We start from the raw sequence: 19,707 nt of genomic DNA on the forward strand, positions 1-19,707 counted from the left end.
GGGACCAAAGCAAAGGACAGGAGAAAGCCAGAATACAGCAAGCCAGCTGCATCTGGACAAAATGCTGTCTATATCCTCTGTTCTCTAATTTCCTCCATCACTCTGCCCTTCCACCATAGGCCTAGAAAATATTTCCAAACTTCAGATGTATCCACACTTTGATCTGCCCCCAGAGGGATGGCTTGAAAAATGTTTGATCAAACGACAGCACTGGGTTAATTCAAACGCTCCAAGCCTGAACACTGTGTGGCGACTGCTGTGAAAATGCTGTCTTGATCCTAGGCCCATGCCATTAGAGCCATGCTGGGAGGTTTCCCCAGAGGAATGGCCATTCGAGGCCACTGTCTAACGATAGTGATGTGTGTCCTTCTGCTTCAATTCAGGCCCCAGTCCATGGCGTTTTATTTCAGTGTGCAAGGGGACACTTGAAAATACAGACATTTGACCAGCAGTTTAAAAGAATGTGGTGACAGGTCTTCGACACATGAGATAAGACATCCATTATTCCAGAGTTATGATCTTCCAATAGTAAAGAGACACTTTCAATATTACAGTGTAAAATGGAAAAATGCAACACAGAACTACAGAAATTAAATGAATTTCTGGCTGGCCACAGTAAGCATAATAAGTCAAAGGACCCAAATAATTTTAAAAAATAAACCTCAAATGAATAAATTATACTTAATGGGTAAATCATAGTTTATTCCTATCCACTCACCAAGAGGTGTTCCTTTATGGACATGGTTTATAATACACCAGATTTACAGGTATACCATTTCAGTGTTCAATGTCATGCAGAGCAGTAAATTAATAGTGACTACATTATTTACACACGTGCCCAAGCAAGTGGAAATGGTCTGAAATAGCACTCCTCATGAAGATGAAAGTTGCTGTATAATAGAAAAAAAAAACATGGCTTGGTTTCATAAAAGCTTGGAATCACTGCTAGTGCCATTAATGAGTGTGTCTGTGTATGTGTCTGTAAATGCTGGACAATGCCAACCTGCAGCAGAGAAAGCTTGTGGGTGGGACAGAAGTCTTGTGTTTTATGCCAGCATTTTAGCTCCAAACAGAAGACATTTAATATAGGCCATTAAAACAAGTACAGAAGTGCTCAAAGGAAATTAAGATCAGCACCTAAGAGGATGTAGATGTACAAGCAGGTCCTCAAAATAACCCAAGATAAACTCTAACAAAGTTCCCCCATACGCCCAAGAATCTGCTGTGATCTTTGGTCAAAGCTGGACTTTAAATGCTACTAGTTAGTCGGAATTAATACTAGTTGCTACTAAGGTAGTGTGGCTCTACATGTTAGGATAAATTTGATTAACATTTCAGGAAGAGGAAAATCAAAATTTCTGAATACAAGTACTTTATTTTTTAATGGTATATACACAATCAAATGAAAGATGATGTGAATACAGAAAGTAGACACAATGTTTATATGAATAGTTTGCAAACTAATGTGTCATATTCAGGAGAATGGGGGGAAAAATTACACAGCAGAAAAAAAAGACAACTTCTATTACCATCCACATGTCCCATCAATACTTCTAGGAAACCTGAAATGATAAACGCACTGAGCTAGCCAAGTTTCACATGACATTAAAGCTACTAAAATATGTGCATTTTGAGGTGCATAGATATTGTAGCCTATACATAACCTTCCCACAGAAAGTGCCATCCTACATTAAGATAAATAATGTCAGTTTAGAGGAAACATGAGCAGAATATGTCAAGTATGGAGAACTGTGATTTAAGGAGAAATTAAACTATGCTCCATAAAACAATATGGAAAAGATTTTTAAAGATGGAAACCAACACCACGTACACATTTAATAAAGGCACATCTCATTTGCTATGGCTTTTCCCCAACCCTATTTGCCCTATATATTTAGTTTTAGATATTATAACTATATATTAAGTCCACTTTCATCATCAAGAAAGAGGAAGGACAGAAAGGGGTGTGCTTTGGTAATGCTTATGTAAACATAGATCTAAGAATATTAAGGGCTAAATAGGATGTTAATTAAAATACCAGTACATTGATAATGATAAACAGCAGACAGCTACCATAATTCAATTAAAAATAAAACTGGCCAAAAAGGGAAGAGGAAGTGGACATGGACAGGGAAATGAGTACATCTACCGTAGCTAAATTTGCCTAAAGGTTTCAACAGTGTTAGCCTACAGAACCACAGAGATATAGCCTAGCTTTGGTTAGTACAAAAGCAATAGTAATTTGGTTAGTATAATCATTTTGATTAGAGTGTATAATAAAGATGATCTGCAATTAAGAATAGTTTGGAATTGTACACATGGCATGGGGGCACAGAGTACAGAAGAAAGAATCAGGTATGAAGGAAAAATTAATAATAAGCTTTGATTTAGAAGAACTTGCTTAGGCTATGATATACAATTTAACGGGCAGAAAGATATCTTTTTCTGAATTATTAGAAAACTGTTTAAGAATCTAAATTATATACCTGTAACCAGAATATAAACATTTTTGCAACTTGGTTTCAAAATATATTTGTGATAATTAATCTAACACACCAAGTGCAAGAAAGACAAGGGTTAGAGTTAGATCTAAAGAGTTAGATCTAAAGAAGTCATGACAGAGTTGGATGACTACTGATTTAAAGTGAATCTGTGGTTCACTAAAACACTGTGAGGTAAACAAAAGTATAACCTTACTGTACAACCACTCATCTCAATTTATGTCCATACTCCAAACCCCTAGATCTCTTAACCTCATCAGTATTGTCATGGGAGCACATTAACCTTAGTAGTGAAGTACTGCCCTAGTGTTCTTATATTGCACTCCCTCCCTAACTTCAAACCAGGACGTGTTTACTCCCCACTGAGCAACATGCTGTTCCTGGACCTTCACCACTGCTCCCAGCTGAAGTCATCCCCGCCACCGAATATCAGGAAGAAACCAAGAATGGTGAGGAAGATAACACCATTGCCTGCCATCACCAAACCACATGCCCCCCATTTGACCTGTTTGGGTGAGAATGAACAGTCACTTTAATTTGCTTCATGTTCTATCAAATATATCCTAAAGATGCTCAAGGTGTTCATTGAAAAAGTTTTACTATTTAAACATCACCATAAATCAGTTATAAATATTACAACAACAACAACAACAAAAAAAAACAATAAAAAAGAGGGATAATTTTACCACTTCCTTCCGTGCCAGTATGATGGGCAGCCCAAATGCAGATACCACGATGCCAGTGGTGAGGAAATGGGCCAGCTCCCTACATGCATTGCTTGAAGAATCTGTATTATCGCTGCATCTGGAGGCTATGAAGTGTGGGAGCGGTGACAGCACGTAAAAAATCAGGACAAACAGTGGCCAGTAAACTCTGTGGGAATGACACACATGAGGTATTGTCAGAATGCTCAGTCCTCTGAGAGACATTGCAGGATGCCAGATAAGCAGGCAACAAAACATACCCAAATTGTTCCAATGCACAACCCAGGAGCAGAAATGTCAGTCCAAGGGCACCACTGAAGGACAAGCCGACAAGAGCTATAATAGAACGTCAACAGTTTTTATTAAATGGCTGACAATGAGGGTCATGTGAAGCGTCAGGTTTTTGCTGCCACCAACTGGACATGGTGTATTCAACAAACACTTTCGAGAACTGGAATATTACACAAACACTTCGAATGAAGGCAAAGTTTATTTCTCTGTATTTGTTTTGTTTCCTTTTAAATGTTATGAAACTCGCTTATAATGTCGGTGTACACTCAACTACACATTTCCGCTGAATTACATCATGACACTTGTTGGAATAGTTAGTCTTTACTATGTTACACCATCAAATAGCTTTAGGCATACTAGCTAGCTAATTAACCCTAAAATTTAGCAATTTGCATAAACATAGAAATAAACATCTGGATTTTGCTTTATTCGTCTTCAAGAGAGTACGTTAGTTGTAGCTAATTATATATAAACTAGCACGTAGCTTGTTTGTTTTTATTATAACAAAATTCTGTTTATAATTTGTACTAAAAAGGATCAAAGTCACCTTTTATCCCGGCCATCGTTCACAAATTTCTTTCGTTTTTGTTTCTTTGTGTTAAATGTTCATGCCACAGACTTCCTATTTCCTCCCCAAACGCGTCTAAGTTTCTTAAAGGAGTATTACCTCATTGTTTGGTGAGAGGAGAAGGCGGACATTGTGGAATAAAAAGTGGGTACATTTCATTATCGTACATCTGCTTGTAAACCAGCCTAGATACATTTTTGGTCGAATTTTTTAATTTGTTTTTATGAAATGTGGGGACCTTCCCACATTGAACACGGACAATCATAGATATTACACGCAAGACTATTTGCTTATTCCTGGATATTACCGTCGTAAAATACGCAAACCCCTTTACTTGATAAAAACAAAAGTGTCTATCTTGCTCTGTTTCACAGGGCCGTGAGTCAGTTTTTCCTGTTAATGAGGTTTCATACAAAACATGTTTGCCTTAAAGGACCTGTGAGGCTTGAGTGGTGACACCGAACGACGAACTAGTCTTCTTTAGCCATTAAAGCGTTAAATATAATTGTCTAAGCGGAAATCACCATGATCCAATCTGGTCACGTCTTTTGTGTCGTTTACGAGAACTTCTGCTGCTATTTTACAAGGAAGCCAGTTTACGTGCCTTGTTATGTATCGGATATGTTATAAGAAATAATAAAATACAGAAATGGATCGTTACATTATAAGGTTTTCTCAGGGAGGCGTTCTGTTAAGTTGCTGAGGAAAACAGTGCCATTGGTAAGCTTGCTCTGATATATTGGGATCACAGTAATGGAGTTTCGTTTTTGAGTAGTCTATGTGTAACATAGTCTTTTCGTGTTCCTCCTGTTGTTGTTTATCCTGTATAAGAAATAGCGGTTGATTTGACCTTTATTCCCTTATTCTGTCACAACTTCTTACTGTACTTAAGTCTGTGAATTTTTATTTTCTCCAGAATCTTTAGTAACCTATATGTTGTCAAGATGGATTTAGGCCGACAAATCATCGCAAAGTTACAAAAAATAAATAAGTCGCAGATCACGTCGCCAGTGACTTTACAAGGTCTTGAAGTACACTTTTACCTGCCGGATACACACCAGTTAATTTACCACAAAGGTCATCTTTCAGCGGAGGAGTTGTGTATCGAGGCTGCCAAGAAGTTAGGTGAGCATAGCCATACCGACAGATTATGTAGATTAAGTACGCATAATGCCGTAAAGTAATGATCACTAAAGAAACATGCAGACAATAAAATGTGTGTATTTTAAAAAGAGCTAAATTAACATATCAAATTAAATTTTAAAAAAGATGTGAAGGTGCCTTAACACTAGCCTTAATAAGAAGTGTGTGTGCGAGCGTTACTGGAATAGCGTTTAAACGGATCTCTTTTTACAGGTCTGTCTCCTCTGTGCACTTGTCTGTTTGCCCTCTACAATGAAACTGGAAATATCTGGTATTCTCCTAATTACACCTTCACCATAGATGACAGGACGAGATTAAAGCTGCACTATCGTATGAGGTATTCCGTGACCGTACACCTAAAACCAGTCTGTTTGGGATGGAAGTCTAAAAACTCTTAAGTAGGTTAACATTAAGTTCAGTGAGTAATTGGTTAAAGACATAGTTGTTTTGACTGAGTGTATTCAATTTTAAATAAAACATAAAGACATGGTTAAAGTGCAGAATGTCTGATTTTCTTCAAAGGATCTGTTTATGGTGAATTATATTGAACATATGGACATCACCAAATGCTGGCTGTCTTTGAGTTATAAGTGATACAGGTCTTTTCAGTTTATGTGGTCTTTCTGCCTCCGTTTTACCTTTACTAAATGCAAGACACACTGAATTGGACTTAGGATAGGCAACTGACTTGTCCTATTAAGAATTTTTATAAGCATTGTTGGGGTTTGGGGGATTATTGTTGGTTTTTTGGGGTTGTTGCTTTGCATGTACATGTTTATACAAAACCAAACAAAAACACAAAATTATTGTAGGCCAAAACCTCAAAGCAAATCTACAGTGAAAGAATCTCTAATATATCAGGCAACCCTTTTCGTAATTGTTGTTTCATTTAATGTTTAATGTGTTGTAGTGTACAGAAAAAAAAAAGACAAATAGACAAACAATGTGTCACTGCCAAAATATTTTGACAGATGGAAAGAACTGACAGAAAAAAAACATACTGATATAAGCACAAGGTAAAAGCATTTCAAAGTAACTTCCTGGTCCTGGAGTTTGAGCCTCGGATGTGCCATGTGCTGTCTATTAGCAAGAGTCCCCAAAGAATGCTGGTTATTGTATTTTTATTGGACATCTGATTGGTTCTATTCACAAATATGTGTCTATTTATACAAATTATTGCACCTTCATGTAAAGGATTAGTTACAGCACAAGTAGAGTTAGTAATTGTGGTTAGTAAAACACATTTCTGATGTGATATTCCTTAATGAGAGCTTGTGGGACAAGCAAGGTTGTCGTTATTTTAGATGACACTGTCCAGTTGCAGTATATTTTATCCCAGTAAATGTATTATAAAAGTATTAAAAATTTTGTATGATACTAAACTAGAGCATTATATATTAAACATTAAGCAAATATTTTCAAAAAAAAAATCCTAAAACACCATTTAAAAACCAACCATACTGGCTCATAATTCCTATCTGAAAATGCTCTGTGCATGGTCCTAATATTCTAATAAGCATGCTTGATGGTGAGACCACTGTCAGATACTTGCAGCCTGCTATGCTACTGAAGCAGAGCTGAACGTATATGGAGGGAGAATCAGAGAACACATGTACAACCATCCTGATATGGATATAGAAGCAAATTAAAAGTTTAGGCGCTGGATTATCCTTGTTAACAGAGGAAGACACTTGTCCACTTGCACAGACATTACATATATTGGTGATCCTCTTATACAAACATTACAATCAGCTATGCATACGTACTTAAGTAAATATCTAAAGTTTTTTAAAATTAAATAAATAAATATTATAGATATTAAATTAGTGTTGTATGCTCTGACGCAGGTACTACTTTGTTAACTGGCATGGGACTAATCCAGACACTCCACCTATACTGCGACATACTCACAAACGAACAAACGCTCAAGGAACAGCTCTTCTGGATGCAGCCTCTCTGGATTACCTCTATGCACAGGTACAATGTCCTACAGACCCATGCTGGTGCTCTGGAATATAGTCAAATCAAATAGAAAATTTATATTAAAATAGAACTCCTCTTGAACAAGAACATGACTCAACTGCCTTAACAGTAAATTTGCTTCCCAAATCACCAGTGAAAATGTAAAGGAAATTGTTGTGGGTTTAGCAGTGTTTAAAGTTTGGAAATCCTATTCAAGTACTGTATATGTACTGTATATGTATATATTTTCTAGAGCCAGCATGACTTCCAGAGTGGCCTGGCCCCACTGCGAGGCCCTAAGACCCAGGAAGATGCCCAACAGATAGAGAATGAATGTTTGGGCATGGCTGTAATGGCAATTTCCCATGAAGCCATGGACAAAAAACTATCCAAAGTGGAACTAGTCAAGAAATTCAAGTAAAATGTTTAGTTCATAATTGTTGAAAAACCAAAACTCTTACAGTTTTTATCTACTTTTAATAACCACCTTTGATAATCCTATAGTGTTTATTTATGTTTTAATGAATAGTTTATAAAAACAAACAGTAGTGATCAACAGTAGTGACATTGCTATTCAGTGTTTATAATTCTGTCTCTGTTTGATAATACACAATAATCATATCACTTTAGTCAATGCAATGCCCTTGCTTCCTCATCTTTGCTGTTGCTAGGTACAAAAACTACATCCCCATTACTCTGAACCAGGCCATCTCCCAGAGGAACTTCCTCACTCGCCTGCGCATTGCCAACGTGTTTAAGGCATTCCTGGAAGAGTTCAGCGAACAAACCATCAAGAGCACCAGCATCAGCAAGCACGACCTGAAGGTCAAGTATATTTCCACTCTGGAAACCCTCACAGAGCACTTTGGCTGTGAGGTGTTTGATTCCTCGTCCCTCAACATCCACGAAGACGACGAGCCCTCCCTGTGCTCCGGCGGAGAGGACCGAGCCCGGTATCTCGTGCTCGTATCCGGAGTATGTGGCATTAAATGGCGAAAGGTTCCAGCTGAGGTAAGAGGAGATACTTGCCTTGATTTAGCTCAAGCAATATATGTGCAGGGGATATTAAAGTGTGAATTCAGTAACAGGAAAGAATTGTTTTGACCACTATATTTGAAGAGTGAGCCCAAATATATAGAAAGGCTTCAATGGGTTTTCACATCTGAATAAAATATTTGCTTTGTGAAACAATGCAACACTCAGACAGCAGAGGATCCAATTGTGAGAGGGTTTATTAACAACATGAAGCAGGTTATTCATTAATCCTCAAGCCAGCATTTCCCAGTCCAGGAGAGAACCTTATCCAGCTGCCGGTCCAGTCCAGGTTCAACACGGGCAGGCAGAGTCCGGGCAGCACAGAAGGGTCAGGAGGCAGGCCTAGTCTAGAAACAGAGCAGAGATTGATAGCCAGGAGAACAGAAATTGAGTACACTTGGTATGCATCACGAGAAAGGCAATATTTTTTGCACTGATGCAGGGAGAGAGAGCGTGCAGGGTGGGTCCAGGGTGGATAAAGATTAGGTGTGAATAATTAGAACTCAGGTGAGTTGGATCTGTTTTGGCTATTGGTCTTATGGGAGGGGGCTCATCTGGACATGGTAACTTGACTGGGGCTAGCCCTATTCGTGACAGATTGATAGAGTGGTGCGGTATTTCTGTGTTGTCTTTCAGGCTGTCTCAAATTAGACTGTAATTTAAATAATGTTATAAATTATGTTATATTTCAGACTTATATTTCAGCTGTCTCAAGTTCTGCTATTGTTTGAATAAAGTGGAATCTAAGTGTAATTGCAGTTAGGACAGGAATGAGTTCTTCTGTTGATGATAAATGATGATAAGATCTGACATCTTTCTTTCTTCATACAAATTCAGCCCAGTGGTATGTTTCCTAATGTGCATGGCCAACACCCTCGATTTGGTTTTCCAATTCAAAATGTAGTAGGTTTACATGTCTTGGCAGAATGCCACAAGTATAGAAATGAGAGTACTGCCCTCTAAGGTTTGTAAATATTTATTCTAAAGAACTTGCCAAACCCATGGAGCAACCTTCAGAAGAGGAAATCAAGCAGGGGCAGAAGGCCTCAGAATCAACAGAATAATGACTCACTTGTTGCAACCAAAGACAGTGGCTGGATGACCTTCTCAGATTTTCATGAGCTCACGCATGTTGTCATCAGGAAGTGTTTGGTGACAGTTTACAGACAAGACAACAAAAGGATGGTAAGTTAAAAAAGAATAAGTTTAAAGTCAGGATAAACCATGTTAAACTTGTTTAGCTTCCTTGAATGCATACTTGGCAAAAAAAAAAGAGAGCCTCTCTATAATTTGGATTTAGGTTTGAGTCCCAGCTGTCTCCAGGCTCCTAACAACTCTACTGCTGTTGCCAGACAGATAGTAGTAGGGAGGAAGGCCTATGAGTTTAGCATGTGAAAACAAACATTTTATGTTTTTACTGCCTGCAACAGGAACTGCAACTGGGTAACCATGGAGAGGCCTTGTCCTTTGTCAGTATAATAGACGGATACTTCAGGCTCACTGTGGATGCACATCACTTCCTGTGCACAGAGGTGGCACCCATGTCAGTGGAGACTAACCTGCATGAAGGATGTCATGGTCCAATCAGGTGAGCGCGTGCAACAATATATAAATATAAGCCAGGCAGAATCACACTCATGATGGAGCAGATGGGCCTGACCTTTTCTGCTTGTCTCCAGCACTGAATATGCCATTCATAAGCTGAAGCAGGAGGGCTATGAGGATGGCATGTACCTTCTCCGTTGGAGCTCTGCTGATCATGAACACGTTCTGCTCACAGTCATTTGTACTGAGGTCAGTTTTGTGCTCCCACAAATCATTTTGATATGTTGTATTATTACCAGTAAAACTGGCTATAGTGGGTATTTTCTCTACTGTTAAAGCTTATGATTGAGTAGTTATTTCTCTAAGTATATTTGTGTGATTATTCTGTATGCTGCCTTATTAAGCATTTAGAATCAAATAACTGCTAAAGGGTTACTATTTGTGACGGCCCTAGTGCCGCAGGGCAAGGAGCAGTATGCACAGACTCCTTCAACGTAGACAGACATTTATTGACACACATGATCGAAGAACACAATGGCACACACACATGTAACCTTCAGCATGAATACATGTGATGTCTAACATCGACACAATACGACTACAAGTACAACAAGAATCAAAGACCGACAAAGTGCTACTCACATACAAAGGTTTACATACACACACATAATGATAAACAAGGTGCAGGTGTGTGCAAACAATTGGGACATGGTTACAAACAAGACAGTCAGTGAACTCTTTCCACTTTTTCCTGTCTTGTGTGATGATTTCCAGCGGGATGTCTCTGGTGGGACAGTCAAGACATTCAAGAACTTCCAGATTGAGAAGACAGAGAGTGGCTATCACCTGTGTGGAACTAATATCGAAAAGCCCACTCTCAGGGAGCTGACAGACCAGCTGTCGGGCCACTGTCTGAGTACAGACAGCACCACCCTGAAGCTGACCCGAGGCTGCCCACCGCAACCAAGAGGTAGAGCTCAAAATGCTCTGAATCAAGTAACACATTGGCAAAACTAGTATGGATTCGAAAGGAAAGACCTGCCATCTTCCATCTATCCATCGCAGTCTGATTTCAAAATGAGAGTTGGGTTTTCCAGAGGTAGTGTTTAAAAAAACCTGAAAAAATGAGTGGTGTTGCTAATCCACTCTGACTGCTGGACACGCACCTATCACTTTCTCTCTTCATCCTCAAGCCTGCTGTCTTCTTCTACTAAGAACCCCACCCCCAGTGCTCCCTTCTCCCTCTACAAGATTTAGCTATTATGTACTAGTTATACTGGTGTAATGTTTTGTTTCTCTGTGCTGGGTTGTGTTCCAGAGCTGTCCAATCTCTTAATGGTGACAAGGCCTGATTTGGTTGCACCACCCTCGTTGACCAGTCAGCTTGTATTCCACAGGATTAACAAAGAAGACATTGTTCAGGTCAGACAGTTGCACCATCTCTGGCCTTCGTCCTGACTCTGAGCTACTGGCCTTGTACCATTGGAGGCTGTAATCTGTAATCAGATTTTTTGTTAAATCATGCTAAGGAATTGTTACGCTGAACTTCCTCTTGTTGATTCCTCTTGCATGCATGTAAATGTGCCATGATCATTATTTAATCAAGACATCAAACCTTTTAAACCCATTTGCACTCACCAACCACTTCAATAGAAATACCTTTGCTCTGTTGAAAATAATTTGCTGTCAATATATGGTCCTATGGCCAGAAAATGACCATTGATTAATTACATGGAGAGTGTCTGAAACATTGTGAATAGCATCCGATGGTATACAGGTATAAGGCCAGTAATATGTATGAAACCTTGTGTCTGCTACATAGGGTGAGCATTTGGGCAAAGGAACTCGTACCAACATCTACTCAGGCTGGCTCAAGATGCATAACACTGCGGATACAGGTCTAGTGGGCACCCAGAGCCCTGAGGAGGTCAGGGTGGTCCTGAAGGTGCTGGGAGCGGGAAACAAGGACATTTCGGTAAGCAAGGTCACATTCCACACTGGGGCTTTTTCTACAAAGCAACGACTCCAGCATGCTCAAACGCCTGTGTTCCTTACTTAGGCCTTCCTGGAAACTGTGAGCCTGATGCGTCAGATCTCTCACAAGCACATGGCCATCCTTCATGGCATCTGCATGCACAGCATGGACAGTAAGTGTCTCCTGTCCGCCAGGATAACACCTGTACACGTTCTGCAGATGAGCATATTCAGCATATACAGTTAACTAGCCAGCAATGGCACCTCTCTCATCAGTTATTATGGTGGAGGAGTTTGTGCTGCACGGCCCTCTGGACATGTTCATGCGTGCCCATCACTCTGAGCTAACGCCCTCCTGGAAGTTCCAGGTTGCTGACCAGCTTGCGAGCGTCCTCAGTTACCTGGTAAAATATTACAAAGTGGACACACACTACAAGGAATCACACAATACAGATATTATCATTTGACATGTTGAAACTACTGCAAATATTAGAGTGGGTCTTCAAGGTAGGGTTTTCTTCTCCTTTTCTTCTCCTACAGGAAGACAAGAAACTTGTCCATGGCTACGTGTGCACAAAGAACATTCTGTTGGCCAAACATGGTCTAAATGGACAAGGAGTTCCTTTCATAAAGCTCAGTGAGCCTGGTGTACCTATCACTGCACTCAACAGAGAAGGTGAACACAGAGCTGTTTAGTTCAGAACAGAGTGTGTATGTAGAATCAGTTGAACTCAACAATGGTGTTACTTCATTACTCCTAGTCATTTCACTAAGATGGACAAGTTGGTTTTATTTGCCAGTCCATGGTGAAGAAATTATTTATTGGGATGGTGTGATGAGAATATCAGCAAATATAATCTCTTTTGATAATGAGTAAAACAGAATGCATCTCTTAACCATATTCTGCCACTTCCCTGCATTGTGTCTCTGGGCAGAATGTATTAGCAGGATCCCCTGGATTGCTCCAGAGTGTGTGAAGAACCCCAAAGCGCTCGGTGTGGCAGTGGACAAGTGGGCCTTTGGTACAACACTGTGGGAGATCTGCTACAACGGAGAGGCACCGCTCAGGGACAAGAAACTCACAGAGGTGCTTAGCTTGTTTGACTAGGTTTATGTTTTGTTTTGTTTGTTTATTTGTTTGTTTGTTTTTGTTTGTTTCTGGAACCGATATGTAAATTGAGGGATTTTTTTAGGGCCAAGAAAACAAAAATCATTTTCCCTTGTTACTGCTCATAATGAAGAGCTGGACCTCTTTCTAGCTTATCTCACAACATCTCAGCCAAGTTTACCATACCTAATCAACGTCTGTGTGTGTGTATGCGTGTATTTGTGTGAGCAGAAAGAGCGGTTCTACGAAGCTGAGGGCACACTAGTGATTCCCAACAGCAGCGAGCTGGCCAACCTGATCACTCAGTGCATGAACTACGACCCCAGAAAGAGACCTTTCTTCCGGGCCATAGTCCGAGAACTGGACCGAATCAAGGAGCAGAGTAAGACTCAGCCATTTCACCCTCTTTCCTTACTGATATTACTGTTTTTGCCACATTAGTGTCTGTTGTTGGCCAGAGGAGGATGCCCCCCCCCCCCCTTCTGAGTCTTGGTTCCTCTCAAGGTTTCTTCCCATGCTCTAGGGAGTTTTGCCTTGCCACTGCCGCCCTTGACTTGCTCACTTGGGGCTTGGTCTCTGACATGTATAAAGCTGCTTTGTGACAACAGTTGTTGTAAAAAGTGCTATATAAATAAAATGTGAAACTGAAAATGTGAATCTATTGATATTTAGTCAAAACCGACTGCTATTGCACTACATTAAATAGTTTGTGAGTGCAGACTACATCTTCAGTTAATGAAATCTGGCTTGAGGAGTGAATGCAAAACACAGAAAATTAATACAGAATGGAGGAAAGAATGACAAGAACTTGGGACAAAGGTCTGGCCAACTTCTTCTTGGTGCTAGGACCTCCTGACTGAAGTTATGAGAGTGGAGTGCTAGAACCCTAGGAAACTCTTAAGAAGACAGGGAGGGGTGAGAAAGCTCAGATCTGGCAGAGTAGATGAGTATATTGGCTAGTAGAGAAGAGTCTCCTTCTCCCCAAGCCCATCTACTGCTTAACTCCATGAACTATTTTCTAACCCACCACATCTTTCTTATATTGCCTCCACAGAGCCCTCTATGGGGTCGAATGCCATTCCTACGCTGGATGTTGATCCCAGTCTTTTTGATAGCAGATTTCTCAAGAAAATAGATGATCTAGGAGAGGTATTGGAGCAGAATATTCTATGTTTGACATGCGTAAAGAGTATATGGTTCAACTACTTTTTTAATAAGCTGCACAGATAAAATTTAATGAAATGCTGACAAATGTACTTTTAATAACACTAAAGACTTCTTCATGACATTCATAACTTAATTTGACAAATGCTTTGGAAAACATAGATACTTGTTATTCATACTCATAGTTCCGTTAGCACTTCTTATTGCAGTGTGAATCCAAGGGTTTCCTTGAACATGATGTGCAATTAATTGAAATCACAGTTCTAGAACTAACTGGAAGAAATTTTATTCTGTGTAAAATTGTGATGTGTAACAACGTGTCACAGGGTCACTTCGGGAAGGTCGAGCTTTGCATATACGATCCCTATGGGGACCACACCGGACAGATGGTGGCTGTGAAGTCCCTGAAGTCGGAGAGCGATGGCCCGGAGAGCTGCAACCTGAGGCGTGAGATCAGCACCATGCGCGAGCTCTACCACCAGAACATCGTCAAATACAAAGGCATCTGCACCGAGGAGGGTAAGGAACACAGGCGTGAAACCAGCATTAGAGCGATAGCACACCAATGCATGTGGATGGAAACATCAGCACATTTTAGCATGGCAGGGCTTTGACATGGAAGACAAGTGAAGAGTGGACTGTACCGATGCATATTCTCTGAACATCTCTCACAGGAGGGAGGACTATCAAGCTTATTATGGAGTATCTACCTGCTGGCAGCCTGAAGGACTATCTACCCAAGAAAAAGGCCCAGATCAGCCAGCATAGGCTTCTGCTATATGCCATGCAGATATGCCAGGTACAAAAGCATGTCACAGCTTGCTGACTGAGACATGTTCCCATCATTGTGATCGTGACTTTTAAATTATGCAAATGAGAAAGTGACTCAGACATTTAGTATGTAGGAGTTTATAGTCTTGAAAAAACATCTCCAAAATGCAGGCCAGTGGTGTTTATTGCTATAATGTACATTTTGTGTACTAACGCAGTTTTAATAAATGGGAGCATAATGGGTTTAAATATATTAAATCTCTGTTATAATATTGATCTAATGATGTACCTTACAGGGAATGGACTATCTAGGGTCTCAGAACTACATCCACAGGGACCTGGCAGCCCGCAATGTTCTGGTAAAGAGTGAGACTCATGTGAAGATTGGAGACTTTGGTCTGACCAAGAGCATCAAAAATAACGAAAACTACTACACAGTAAAGGAAGAACAGGACAGTCCCGTGTACTGGTGAGGAATCAAAACCACTCCGTGGAAAAAACTTCTGACAATTGCTGTAAATGTAATTATATATTGATGGTATATGATAAAGTATTCAAAGTGAAGCGACTGATTTAAAAGGCTTCACACAAGAGCAAATTTCTCCTGTAATTATTCATCTGCTATGCCGAACTGGTCATCTGTTATTCATTTAGGTATGCCCCTGAGTGTCTGATCCACCGTAAGTTTTACAAAGCCTCTGATGTCTGGTCTTTTGGAGTCACACTGTATGAACTCATGACCTACTGTGACCGCAAATGTAGCCCCCCTGAGGTAAGTTGTGCAGCTGTTTTCCTGCATTTCCTGTGTGCCTTGCCCTTGCACACTTTAGTGTGCACAGTGTGAAATAGATCTCAAGGTTTGGTGGATGTTTGGTTGTCTACTGACTTTGTTTTGTCCTAAATGATGGCACTGATTGAGCCAGAAATTCATTTGTTGTCATATTTTTGCTTCTTATCACCAAGATGTTCCTGAACATGGTTGGTCCATCACAAGGGCAGATGACTATGGCGCGATTAGTGAAAGCTCTGGAGGGTGGGTGGAGATTGTCATGCCCACCATCTTGCCCAGATATGGTATGATACATTGTCACCATGACAGAGAAAGGCTTTTTAACTATTACACATGGCACACATCCAGCCTGATGAAACAAGTTCTTTACCATGCTAAAACATGTATCAGTATCCAAGTTAATGTTTCATCTCAGCTCACACTTACACAGACCCATGTACATTCATCAACTCACCAACATGGTCTATCTTCTTTCCCTGGAGCAGGTATACACCCAGATGCGCAAGTGCTGGGCCCATGCCCCAGAGGACAGGGTGGACTTCACACACCTGATCACAGTCTTTGAACGACTCTTGTCCGAAGAGGAGCTCAGCTCAGTTCGCAGCTGTTAAGTGTTTCAGATTGAGCTGCCCTCAGACATGATGGTTCTGATTCATCTGGATAGTCACCTATTCTGTATCACTTCTAGAATGATCTCACTTATGGTTTATGTTTATTGGCAATGAACAGAGGTGCTGTCATTTCCCATACTTGTCCTTGCTACAATGTGACTGCTAAGTATTTTTTATAAATCTTAAATATACAGACAACCACTTAAAGAAGGAGAAAAACCGATAAGAATTCATCTGGAACTGTGGTATTCTGCTACCCTTACAAAAGATTTATCATGCATTTATCACATAATCAGCTATTTTTTTAAACTTTTTTCAGCAATTTGTTTTTAGTTTTGTTTTTAATGTTAAATATGGTACTGTGCAAAAAAAATTGTGAACCATTTATCTGGGAAGTGTTTATTTGCATAAAGTGTCATGATGATCAATTTTACAACCTTCTTTTGACTTACTGCCTTTTGTTTTTACTTTCTCACACAACTTTAGTTATGTTGCGGTTGAAGCTCTGTTCTGCACATTCTGTAAGTAGACAGATGTGAATCTTAACTGTGTTTCACTGTGCTTTAAGTCATCATAATGAAAGACTTGCGAGTCAAAAGTATGTCCGATGGGGGAAGAACACATAGAAAATAATTGCTACTCTTCACATTTTTTTTGTTTAATGCTTTTTTTCATTAGGTTTAGTGTAGTAATGTTAAGTGTTTTACATGCAAAAAAATGTACCATCCAGATAAACAACTCGTACAGTTTTATCTTCTAGTTAAAAGTTCCAGTGAAAATGGCAGACACACACATAGTATGTGAATATAGAAAAATTAAACCTCTTGACATCACAGGTGGCATTTAAATGTATTTTGTTATTGACCTCTTTATCTAATTTAACTAAATTTAACCTTTTTGGGAATGCTTGTTTTACTGAAAAAGCATGCTACTGCTAACTCATATATAACACAGTGTAACGCACATTTGTGAACTGTGTGCTACAGGCCTTAGCAATGCATAACTCAAAGGACAAATAGACATCATGTCTCCATAGCTGCTGAAATAAACCAAAAAAAAAATCTGCAGTCTTTATTGTGGCTACATATGTAGTACTGTGAAATTCAGTAAGTCATCTCCGCCTGGCTGTCATTCCCACTTGACTCCAAATTACTGTCTGTCTAGCTCCTCAAAGGAGAGAGAGTGTGTCCATGCTAGCAGCTTGTCCACTTCACCCTCCCAGCATTCCTGGTTCTCCAGGTCTCTGACCAAATTCCTTCGTTCAGAAATCTGTGGAGTCTGCAGGTCTACAGGGACATCCAAATTGTACAGAGAACTTAGAGTATTTCCTTAAATCTGAACAGTATTTATGTTCAAACATAGGAAAGCCATGGTTAAGGTGCTTGACAGAATGTTGCCAATTCAAGCCCCACCACTGCCAAGTTGCCACTGTTGGCTCCCTGAGCAAGACCCTTAACCCTCAATTGCTCAAATTGTATTCAGTCATAATTGTAAGTCAATTTGGATAAGTGTCAGCTAAATGCCATAAATGTAAATACAAAGAACACATTTTGTATTTTCAATGGCTGTGGTAACCAATGAAGGCTAAAAAAATGATGCTGCGCTAATTTGTCCCCTAAATATATACAAACATGGTTTTGGCAGACCATTGGAAGGCCTGTTAATCACAAAAGTCACCTGGAGAGCTACAGAGCAAGTAGATTCTTCTCATTTGGTTGACTCGAGCCAGGTTCCTCTTGGTACATTTTTTCAGCCCTGGACCATATGCAATCTTGAACCTGTGACAACATATGACAATAATTAACAACCAGGCTACAGAACAGCTTTGGGTATTAGACACCATGCACAAACTACTATAATTCAGTAAAGTAAATGATCATGACATTTTTTGCTGAGAATTAGGGAGACTCCTGCTTATAACCATGTCAACAATTCTTCTTCTTCTTCTTCTTCTTCTTCTTCTTCTTCTTATTCTTCTTATTCTTATTTGCCACTCACACTTTGCGCTGTTGAAGAGTCAGATCATATGACCCGCTGCCTGATATGCCGTAATGTGCTGCAAACCTTTCAGGGCACTGGATCAACTCATCCAGGGCTACAGAGAGCAAAAATACATGGAACGATTAACATTCCTCCATCCTGCAATTCTTCACCTATATGAAAAGGTTAAGCACATTGTAGTGTTTCCTAAGTTTTATATTTCATATGATGTTTACTAGGTAATATTCATGTAGGTAAATAAGTAGGTACTATGATAACATACTGTGAATGCCTGCTGTTTACAGTGTGGTTCTTACATTCTTTTCTCATTAGATGCACAGCTTTAGTGGTGGCAATCTTAACCCATGCTCTGAGATATTCCTCAAAGGCGATACTGCATACAACCCTTGTATTATATGTAAGTAAATTGGGTGGGATAAAATGAATCTTCATACTGGAATATACTGAAATTAAATATGATACTGGCATGAAATGTGATAAATTAAAAGCAAGAATGTATAGAGCAACATGAAGGGCCAGATAAAACTGCACTTTACCTGCTCCGTGATTCCAGCCCAGCATCAGGCACAGCTTCCATAATGGAGGTTTTGAATGAATAAATGAAATTGTATTCCTAGTGTAGAAATGGTACAGAAAACTTTACTGATTGTGACTTATGACTGCATAGTAGTAATAAAATTTCAACTACATGTTTCTAATAACATTTTAAAATGTAGATGTTATCTAAAGATATGCATTCTTACACTCCACCTCTGGGTTGTTCACTGCACAGGAAATGTGACTTGACTTGTATGATTCAGTTGAGAGTGTCTCAGAAGCATCCATATTAGAGCAGTGGTTCTCTAGAGTTGTAAATAACATAAAACCCAAGGCACTAGTTCCTAACTAAGGTCCTGGAAATCTGCTGCAATGCAGAGTTCCATTCAAACATCCCTGATCCAGGTCTTCAGTAAAATCTGAATACTAACGTCAGGTGTGTTGGACCTAAACTCTGCAGGGTGTTAAGTTAGATTTGGGCACCTGTGATGCAAAACAAAAGAAGCTGTTGTTACTCGGAGAAACCGGGTTAGTTTGCTGAGTTTAGCTACAAACATGAATGCTATATTTAACGAACGTCAAATATATCTTGAGAAGCTGATTAGGTAGCTCGCAGTGACGTTATAGAGAGGAAAACAAACAGCTAAACAACAAAAATTGCTTGCCAGAATTGAACCTCTGTCAATGATTAACCAAGTAGGAAATTGTTTAGCTGTAATTCTAAAGCTAGGCTATCATAATCAAGGTCTATGAACCTGATGGTTTTTGTTTTTTTTTCAGCGACGTCTCATGTGAAGTTAGATTTGAAGTAAAATTGTGAGGAAAAATAATGTCCCTTACGATAGTAGACGTTATGTAGAGTGCGTGTTTTCATTCCACAGTATTGACGAGTAAAACGCAGTGCTGCTGAGCGCGCATTTGGCGTTGTTAAGCAACAGTAGACAGAAGCTAGCGTGTTAGAGACGTGTGCTTGCGTAGGTGAGTAAGAAAAGAGTAAACTCC

The 19,707-nt window shown here is 39.6% G+C and overlaps 4 protein-coding genes across 7 annotated transcripts in view; 2 read left to right on the forward strand and 2 right to left on the reverse strand.

The window, feature by feature from the left end:
* Window positions 1–1,355: 1,355 nt before the first annotated feature.
* On the reverse strand, window positions 1,356–4,164 carry leprot (leptin receptor overlapping transcript). Its single transcript, XM_026998388.3, has 4 exons — window positions 4,044–4,164; window positions 3,466–3,541; window positions 3,188–3,374; window positions 1,356–3,006 (listed from the first exon to the last, which is right to left on the reverse strand). The coding sequence occupies exons 1-4, from the start codon at window positions 4,057–4,059 to the stop codon at window positions 2,890–2,892; spliced, it is 396 nt and encodes a 131-aa protein (XP_026854189.2). The 5' UTR covers window positions 4,060–4,164; the 3' UTR covers window positions 1,356–2,889.
* Window positions 4,165–4,300: 136 nt separating this feature from the next.
* On the forward strand, window positions 4,301–17,000 carry LOC113570150 (tyrosine-protein kinase JAK1-like). The gene is made up of 24 exons (XM_035536071.2): window positions 4,301–4,784; window positions 4,981–5,189; window positions 5,421–5,544; window positions 7,055–7,184; window positions 7,423–7,586; window positions 7,841–8,180; window positions 9,192–9,389; window positions 9,635–9,792; window positions 9,884–9,998; window positions 10,524–10,719; window positions 11,068–11,171; window positions 11,572–11,724; window positions 11,809–11,896; window positions 12,000–12,127; window positions 12,264–12,399; window positions 12,659–12,810; window positions 13,063–13,213; window positions 13,886–13,980; window positions 14,322–14,514; window positions 14,670–14,794; window positions 15,063–15,235; window positions 15,421–15,538; window positions 15,730–15,840; window positions 16,042–17,000. The coding sequence occupies exons 2-24, from the start codon at window positions 5,009–5,011 to the stop codon at window positions 16,165–16,167; spliced, it is 3,459 nt and encodes a 1,152-aa protein (XP_035391964.1). The 5' UTR covers window positions 4,301–4,784; window positions 4,981–5,008; the 3' UTR covers window positions 16,168–17,000.
* A 156-nt stretch (window positions 17,001–17,156) lies between these two features.
* LOC145652583 (uncharacterized) lies at window positions 17,157–19,680 on the reverse strand. Of its 4 annotated transcripts, none has more exons than XM_081703251.1 (7): window positions 19,546–19,680; window positions 18,919–19,188; window positions 18,705–18,781; window positions 18,465–18,553; window positions 18,166–18,262; window positions 17,845–17,945; window positions 17,157–17,453 (listed from the first exon to the last, which is right to left on the reverse strand). In XM_081703251.1, the coding sequence occupies exons 2-7, from the start codon at window positions 19,027–19,029 to the stop codon at window positions 17,317–17,319; spliced, it is 612 nt and encodes a 203-aa protein (XP_081559377.1). In that variant the 5' UTR covers window positions 19,030–19,188; window positions 19,546–19,680; the 3' UTR covers window positions 17,157–17,316. The 4 variants fall into 4 exon arrangements, with proteins under 4 accessions (XP_081559377.1, XP_081559378.1, XP_081559380.1 ...); XM_081703252.1 differs by having other exon boundaries at window positions 18,912–19,188; XM_081703254.1 differs by lacking the exon at window positions 18,465–18,553.
* LOC113570091 (KN motif and ankyrin repeat domain-containing protein 4-like) overlaps window positions 18,287–19,707 on the forward strand; it is a 30,955-nt gene continuing 29,534 nt past the window's right edge. Inside the window, exons 1-2 of the mRNA XM_081703248.1 lie at window positions 18,287–18,332; window positions 18,481–18,565. The gene's annotated coding sequence lies outside the window, so the exon portion shown is untranslated. The remainder of the gene's footprint in view (window positions 18,333–18,480; window positions 18,566–19,707) is intronic.

The sequence above is a fragment of the Electrophorus electricus genome, chromosome 20 (assembly GCF_041902795.1).
Source record: "Electrophorus electricus isolate QZ-2024a chromosome 20, ASM4190279v1, whole genome shotgun sequence".
Classification (NCBI taxonomy): domain Eukaryota; kingdom Metazoa; phylum Chordata; class Actinopteri; order Gymnotiformes; family Gymnotidae; genus Electrophorus; species Electrophorus electricus.

Coding starts and splice junctions, on each gene's coding strand:
- leprot (XM_026998388.3), bottom strand. Junction 3,375..3,465: donor TGTGCATTGGAACAATTTGG/GTATGTTTTGTT, acceptor TCATTCCCACAG/AGTTTACTGGCCACTGTTTG. Junction 3,007..3,187: donor TACTGGCACGGAAGGAAGTG/GTAAAATTATCC, acceptor TCACCCAAACAG/GTCAAATGGGGGGCATGTGG.
- LOC113570150 (XM_035536071.2), top strand. CDS start 5,009: ATGGATTTAGGCCGACAAATCATCGCAAAGTTACAAAAAATAAATAAG. Junction 11,172..11,571: donor ACAAAGAAGACATTGTTCAG/GTCAGACAGTTG, acceptor TCTGCTACATAG/GGTGAGCATTTGGGCAAAGG. Junction 15,841..16,041: donor CACCATCTTGCCCAGATATG/GTATGATACATT, acceptor TCCCTGGAGCAG/GTATACACCCAGATGCGCAA.
- LOC145652583 (XM_081703251.1), bottom strand. CDS start 19,029: ATGTTATTTACAACTCTAGAGAACCACTGCTCTAATATGGATGCTTCT. Junction 18,263..18,464: donor GCATCTAATGAGAAAAGAAT/GTAAGAACCACA, acceptor TGCTCTCTGTAG/CCCTGGATGAGTTGATCCAG. Junction 17,454..17,844: donor CTTGCTCTGTAGCTCTCCAG/GTGACTTTTGTG, acceptor ATGTCCCTGTAG/ACCTGCAGACTCCACAGATT.